The sequence below is a fragment of the Nannospalax galili genome, unplaced genomic scaffold (genome assembly GCF_000622305.1).
Source record: "Nannospalax galili isolate Female #2095 unplaced genomic scaffold, S.galili_v1.0 scaffold304, whole genome shotgun sequence".
Lineage (NCBI taxonomy): Eukaryota > Metazoa > Chordata > Mammalia > Rodentia > Spalacidae > Nannospalax > Nannospalax galili.
This window is the reverse complement of record NW_008352325.1, coordinates 1,439,786-1,448,061: the sequence shown is the minus strand read 5'-3', so window position 1 is coordinate 1,448,061 and position 8,276 is coordinate 1,439,786. Positions and strand designations below refer to the sequence as shown.

General features: G+C 37.1%; 1 protein-coding gene across 1 annotated transcript in view; it reads left to right on the top strand.

The window, feature by feature from the left end:
- Vwc2 (von Willebrand factor C domain containing 2) overlaps window positions 1–1,218 on the top strand; it is a 152,520-nt gene extending 151,302 nt beyond the window's left edge. The window contains exon 3 of the mRNA XM_008849276.2: window positions 771–1,218. Within this exon, the coding sequence (XP_008847498.1) occupies window positions 771–922 (152 nt within the window). The 3' untranslated portion in view covers window positions 923–1,218. The remainder of the gene's footprint in view (window positions 1–770) is intronic.
- Window positions 1,219–8,276: the final 7,058 nt, after the last annotated feature.

Below are 8,276 nucleotides of genomic sequence, written 5' to 3'. Positions count from 1 at the left end.
AAGCATCTTTGCTCTGGAAATTGTTATTGAATATGTTAATGCTGTAATGAAATGCTTCTAATCATGTGGTTATTAAATAATTTAAAAAAAAAAACTTAAGGGATTGGAGAGATGGCTCAGTTGGTAAGAGCACCAGCTGCTCTCACAGAGGACACGAGTTTGTTTCTCAGCATCCACATGATGGCTAACAACCATTCATAACTCCAGTTCCAGCGGATCTAACACCTTTTTCTGATTTCAGTGGGCATTTCATGGCAGGGGTGCACTTACATACTTGCAGGCAATACACTCATACACATAAAATACAAATATAAAATATTTTGTAAAACTTAATTTGAGTCAGTCTATTTGTTCAGGTGATTATGATGTTGATGTTAATAAATGCCACAGAATACCACCAAATTTTAAAATATTGCTGTAAAAGGGTATCATGTTTGCTTTTTATTTTTATGTTCCACATTAAAGCATGGTTCACGTTGAAAAAAAAAATTCTACTTATCATGAGTTAAATCTACTGACTTCTGTAGTAGGCATCTGAAAAAGTCCCAATGGAAGAGTCTACTTATGAAAATAATAGTGTTTGTCATAAATAAGTTTAAATAACATGGATTTCATGTCAGGAAAAAGTAGAAGCACTTCATATTGGTGCCTGTATCCTTTCTAACTTTCTTCCTACGAGTGAATGAAATGTGCCATACTGCTAATTACCTAACTGTATACAGTCTACATTTATGCACACGCGTAGTATAAAACATTTTTCTGCATTTCAGGCCCCAACTGCTTTGCAGAAACTGCTGTCATCCCAGCTGGCAGAGAGGTGAAGACTGATGAATGCACCATATGTCACTGTACTTACGAGGAGGGCACGTGGAGAATTGAACGACAGGCCATGTGCACGAGACATGAATGCAGGCAAATGTAGACACTTCACAATACAAAGACTCTCACGTTTTTCTAGAATATTTTACTAATGTGACATTCTAGATGACTCTGAGAATTATCAATTCAAAGGAAAAGACTTTTGATAAGGAATCAAGGAAAATGGTTGGTACTTTTGCTTTTCTTGGTAACAATTACTGCAAGAGAAGGAAATGGATCTATTTCACAACATCAGTAAGAACTTTGGGCATAAACTCCCTCTAAATAAATGTGCTATTTTCACAGTAAGTACACTAAAGTTCACTATTATATATTAAATGTGTTTCTATAATCTCTCTATTAGAGTCTTATATATTAAAAATGCTGTTGTCAACCATCCTCACTGTGTACCTGTATATCTTTGTTACTCTTCATTCCATCGTGAGGGGATGCTGGTGGCACCAGGTCCCTCCACACTGGCACATAAAAGACAGCACCATTAATGGAGCACAGATAATAACATTGCTTTCCACTGAAATTCTGTCCAAATATTACTTAGTTACTGACATATGTCTAATGTTTACCCACAGAAGATACAGTCTAATTCACATAAATGTGTCTCCTTATTTTAATAACCCATTTCCCTTATCAGTTCATTCTTAGTCATTTGGGAAATGCAGGCATAAAGATTGCTAAGCACATGTTTTCAATTCTCACAGTTCATAAATAAATAGATACATGTATGTCATTTTCATCCATGTTAACTTCTCTTCTAAGCATTACTTTAATTCATTCCCATAACTGAGGAAGAGGAAGTCTGGGGCATTTTTATCAGTGTCCATCAAGCTGAAGCTGATATGAAATATGGGGGAAGGGATGGATGTCTTGATTTTCTGGAGGAGTTAAGGAAAGGTAAATTCCTGAACAAGCTTACACCTGAAATATAATATGGTATTGATATCTCAGTTCTCAGCTCAATGTGTGGTCATATTACTAATTGGAAGGAGGTGTCTGCCCTCAATAACAGACATGGTAAGACGTTAAATGCATCTTCTATCGAGAGGAGAATGAAAAAGCAATTATTTTGTTCACCTATGTTGAAACAAATAAAAGTGAAGGCCAAGGACACTTTCTTTCCTGCACTCGCATAAATGTAAATTTTCTTCATTTGAACAGGGAACAATAAAGGCCACTGCTAAGTGTTGCTGACCCCTGAACAATCCCACTTTTGTGAAACACATCAATATCAACATGTGGCACATTAATGAAAGAGAGGGAGAGTCTTAATATGTGTAAGAACAAAAGTAACTACTTGAAACTTTTAAAGTACTTCTCTCTACGTTTATATTTTCTAAATGTTTAAATTAAATGCATATTAGGCACAAAGCATTGTGATGACAAAGGGAATCAAGGGTGGTTTCTTTCTGCACATGATTTGTGTTTCTAGCATGACAGGAATAAGAAATTGCAATGTACTATATTATAAACCAAGTTATATGCCAAACAATGGAGATTTTTAGAAAGACTTCCTTAAAAGAGTACAGCAGATGACAACAATAAACAAAAAAAACAGTATTTCAACAATTCATTATAGAATTTTATTAAAAATGATACATTTACCATCATTGAAAATTTGAACCACCATAGACCTTAATGCATATAAAAGTTGCCACCACTCTGCACCATCATGCATTTGCACATACTCATTTTTCTTCCTTATGGAGAACATTTTGGGTCAGGTGGACTAACATGTACATAGATTTCATGAAATACTCAGGTGGATCCTTAGCTAGTTATTCTCAGGTGTTTTCAGTTTTCTAAAACGTAACTTAGTATTAAAGATCATTAGGCATTATTTATCCCTCCATTATCAAATGGTAGGTTTTCTTGTGACAGGGCAAATAAAGTTATCATTTTGCCATCAAATGATCCTGTCCTCCTTAGACAGGGCCACTGAGCTAGTTGTAATCTCACAGGACTTGCTCTCCTCCCCAAGCATGGTAAGTGATGGCTCCAGTCTATGAGGCCCAGCCTTCCTGTTTCCCTTGGCAATACAATTGCTACCAGAATGGAAAATGAGCTCTGAAATAATTGCAGTGATAGGAATTCTAAATGCTATTAAGAACTTCAGTAAATCCCATATTGTGCTGCAGAGAACATGAGCTCCATATCATCTGGGGGAAGTGACTGTGGCTTGATGTAAACCAGTGGGACCCACACTGTGGAGCAATACATATGCCAAACACGGTAGAACACAGAAGACGGACACTGCACATCATAAGAACGAAATCATTCGCTATGTTTTTCAACAGAAACTGCTTCTTTTGCAGATAATTTAGACTTTCAAGTCCACATGGCTATCTCAGATAAACACTTTTTTCCTTCCCCATGTACCCATAAGTCTTTGCTGAGGTTTTAAAAAATGCAACTGTCCTACTCAATAAACTTGATAACCATTTCAAGTACAGATGTTTGTAAAAAGCCATAATTGTTCAAACTTCTAATAGCCTTGCTCTATAAGGAATTAATAATGATTAGGGACTTATTCAAGTTAAAAAGGATATTATGCTGTCAAATGAATTACATGAAATTATTTCCAAAATTTCAACCTATATCCAGATGTGAAAAATTGAATCTACTTGTGTTAGCCATTGAATTGTCCTAGCGCTGTCTGACCTGATTTTAAAAACTTACAGACATATGGTACTTCTCTTTTGGACGGGTTCTTCAGTACTTGCATCTTACTTTTCAGAGTGCTGTCAGACACAGTAATTTCAAAACCACTTGTTTCATCCTTACATACAACAAGCATCAGATGTGCCTTGGTACCATGGCAGGGCTTGATGTGGGAAAAGAGATAGAGAAAGAGAGAGAGACAGAGACAGAGAGAGACAGAGAGAGAACTCTGTTCTTGACTATGGGAGCACAAAACCTCAGAATGGATTTATATTGTGATTATATCACTTCCAATATTTTAATAGTCACAATATCTTTATCTGTTTTGTCTAATAAAGTATGCTGAGATTCTCATATATTTAAAATACCTTTATTTATCTATTTATTTGTATTTACGTGTCTGAGTGTCTGCCTTCATGTATTTAAGTGTACCCATGCATGCAATGCCTATGAAGGCCAGAAGAGGGCATTGAATCCTTGGAACTGGAATTACAGACAGTTGTGAGCCACCATGTGGGTGCTGGGAATCAAACCCAGGTCCTTTTAACCACTGAACCATTTCTCTAGCCCCTAATTCTCAGATATTTTAAAGTTTATAATACCATGAATATATTATCCTAAGTAACTTTCCTCTCTACTTTCTAAACACATTGAATTTATGCAATGTCTAAAACACTTAAAATTTTCAGAAAATTCAGATATTTTGTTTTTTTATTTACTTTTATTGAAATATTGGTAATTTCATTTAATATATTTTGACTGTATTTAGATCCCCTCCCCTATCTGTACCCCCCCATTACCTCCCACCCAATTTCATGTACTCTACCATAGATATATTTTACATAGGTAGATGATAGATGATAGATAGATGATAGATAGATAAATGATAGATAGATAGATAGATAGATAGATAGATAGATAGGATAGATAGGATAGATAGATAGATAGGATAGATAGGATAGATAGAGTCTAATTTGTGTTCCCAAATGCCCTTTGGTATAGTCCATCCAGTGGAGCCTCATCAACCTACCAAGAGTCACACCCTTAAGAGAGAATGACTCTCTTCTTCCCAGCAGTCATCAGTTGACAATAATTTCTCAGTTGGGTTGTGGGTTTCTTACCTACTTACCCACATCTATGCTGGGATTTTGTTTTGCTTGAGCTTACGTGGGACCTACGGATTCTCTCAGCATCATTGTGAGTTCATGTGAGTAACTTCCAGCTGTCTGGAAAATTCTTGTTTCCTTGTGGTCAACCACGTCTTCTGACTCTTAAAATCTTTCTTCCTCTACTTCTGCAATGATCCCTGAGCCTTGGGAAGCAGAAGTCTGATATAGGTGCCCAATTCAGCGATAAGCACTCTGCAGCCTCTCATTCTCTGCATATTGGCCAGCTGGTTTCTGTGTTAATCACCATTTGCTACAGAAGGAAGCTTCTCTGATGAAAGTTGAGAGAAGTATTAATCTATGGGCATAAAATTAAGTCATTAGGTGTCACTTTAATACTTTATCTATTTAGCATAATACTAGCATTGTGCTCTCCAATATGTCCTGTGACCTGTCTAGCCAAATGTTCCTATGCTTATTGTCAATGTCAGGTATGGGCACCATCTTATGAAGCAGACCTTAAATCCGATTAGAAGCTGGATGGTTATTCCTGTAAGATTCATGCCACCATTACAGAAGAGGGCATATCGTGGTAGGGCAGGGATTGGTGTAGCTCTCAGGATTCACAGCTGGGTAAGGTTGATGATTAATTTGTTTTTAAGCAATGAAATGTATATAATGTTGATATTATTTTTAAGGCATACAAAATATACACTTTCAAACAAGCATTGTTGAAACAATTTGTCCATTATTTTAAATATAGATGACTTAAGTATACAGAAAACAAAATTATAGCTATAAAGCATGATTCAGCACATACTAACAATTTATTAAAATTACCTCAATAGATAATAGATCAGGTCTATTTTCCTCAGGCTTTTTAAAATGATATTCTTTTCTCCAAATCACAGTAAGAAGGAAAAATAATATACATGCCATTTCCTCTAGATACTGGGCAGTACCAGATAAACATACTTGGTAACATTTGCTCTTTGGCAACACCATTTATAACCTGAAGTTCTTGTTTGATTTTTTTCTCCTACTCCCACCTCCATCCACTGATGGCTGGTGCAGTCAGTGCTGCCCTGAATAAGTCACTGATTCTGGAATGAATGTGTCCTTACAATATCTATTTGTTACATTCCAGGTTCTGTCTGTCTCAGAAACATGAAAGATACCTACTTACACCACCTCCTCACACAAACCCAGCCTCTTCCATCTGATGTTTCAATTTCTAAACATGGATCTCATTTTCATTTGGTTGTTCTAAGGACTTAATTGCACAAAGTGACAGCCAGTCTCCTCCAGCTGTGTTCAGCGTCAGCCTGGGATCTACAGGATGACAGAGACTACACTAGCAGCAGGGCCTGGACACTCAGACCCTTCTCTCAACAGAGCTTCCACTTTTCCAGTTCAGATGGTACTTTCTCAGTATTGAAAGGTCTCAGATAGGGGCTCCAGGAGACACTGAGATGGATTATTTGGGGTATGAGATTTATTAGAAAAGTTATTAACTCCATGAACATACAGGCAACAGCATGGTGGGGGCTCAGAGAAGAGTTCAGGCCCCAGTACCAGACACAAACAGAATGGAGAGGGTTGTAAAGAGAGAAAATTGGGGCCCATGTGGCAGAAGTGGTGTATCTTCTTATACTTTTCTGAGGATGAGGAGTTTTACAGCAGGAATCTGTAGCTAGGTTCTGTCATTCCCCAGTCGGAGGCAGGGAAGGGGTGGGGAGCAAGATGTGCACAGACAACCCCTCAGTAGGTGCCTGTGGGCATCTGTGAGAGGGGGAGGTTGCCATGTGTGTTTTGGCCTGAGCAGTAGCTGGATTCTAACATGATATTCTTACAAGTAGGTTGAGATAGCAGCACTTTTCAATATCCAGCTTAAGTGCCATGACCTGTGAGAGGGCCGCTGTCATCCTTAATTAGGTCGCTGTTCTATGTCTCTGTCACAGTACTAATTTGGTGTCATTTTAGCACATGGTTTAAAACTCATAAGGCTGGGAGTGGAGCTAAGTGGAAGAACACTTGCCTAGCAGATCAAGGACCTGGCTTCTGTTTCCAGACCACATAATCAGCCAATCAATAAACAGACACATCCAAAAAATCATATAATGGCTGGGCTTTGCCTCAGTGGTAAAGGACTTGCCTAGCACGCAGAAGGCCCTGGATTCAATCTTATCTAGTATTGAAAACAAAAGTTTGCATTAAAGTTAATTTCATGTGTTTTTTTTTTCTCTTACTTATAAATTCCTTTAATTACCATTACGAGATATTCACTTCCTCAAACATCATCTAGCATATTTACACTAAATTAATCTTGTTGAATTGCATACAATCTACTAATTCAAAGGTACTTACTATCCTTGTTTAAGACTTACCTATCAAAGCGCAGCTAAAAGCTCCTACTCTTCTTTGCCAGCCCTCTTACATTTTTGCTTTTCAGTTAACTTGCACATTTCAAATACCAGGACACACATCAAACTCAGAACAGACCAAACCCCATCACTGCTGTAGTTGTTGGGGATGAACATGGTAATCGCTGGTCAGATCTGATGCAAGTCAGTAAAAAAAATTGCTTTGGTATAAACGTTCTAATGCTGAAGAAAATTTCTTCTAATTTCTTCCTTACTTATAGTAAAAGAAATTGAGTTTACAGCTTTGGTATTTCCTTGCTTATTCCAATTTTTTGGAATACAAATGTCATATCTAAGATGTTAGTTTATGATTTTGAGTATTTATGTGTATTCTAATATTTCCATGTAATATAACTGAACACCAAGCTGGGATCCAGGGTACTGAAATTAGATCACTTAAATGAGTTGTACCTGCAGAAATACACTGGCCTCCAACCTTGGGAAAGTGTTTACAAGCCATGGCTATCTATATTTCACTATAGTGTCCTACTTCATTCTGAATTTTGGAAAGCATTTATTGTTTTTGATTTAACAGATAAACCTGAGGAAAAACTAATTTTAAATGCTTAATTTTTTATTATTTTTATTTTATGGGTATGAGTGTATTGCCTGCATGTATGGGAGTGCACCCGTGTTGTGCAATGCCATGGACGTCAGAAGAGCGTTTCGGACTCCCCTGGAACTGGAGTTAAGGGCGGTTCATAGCCACCATATGGATGCTGGGAATCAAACCTGGGTCCTCTGCAAGAGCAGTCAGTGCTCTTAACTGCTGAGCCATGTCTCCAGCCCCTTAAATGCTTAATTTTGGGGGTGAATAAATCCATGAACTTCTAAATGGTACTGACAATTAGGATGACAGTGTTGAGATTCAGCCACTTCAGTGAAGAGATGCCCCACTTTGGCCCATGGGCAGTTCATGACCCAAAAAATGTACTGTTTAATCTTACCTCTGATGCTCTGAGAAGGACATAAACTCTTGATGGGACCATTGTAAAGACACATAAATATGTGTCTTTAATTAATGAATAGGTCTGAAATTATTTTAGTGCATTATGGTCTCAGCCTGATGGCTAAACATGATTTTAAATACTGCCACCTTAGGTCTAAATTCAATTTTCAGGAAGTAGAAACATTTCCCAATTTTATTCAATATTTCATAATGTCATTTATTCACTAATATTTATTTTCTTTAATTTTTGGCATTTATAATTCA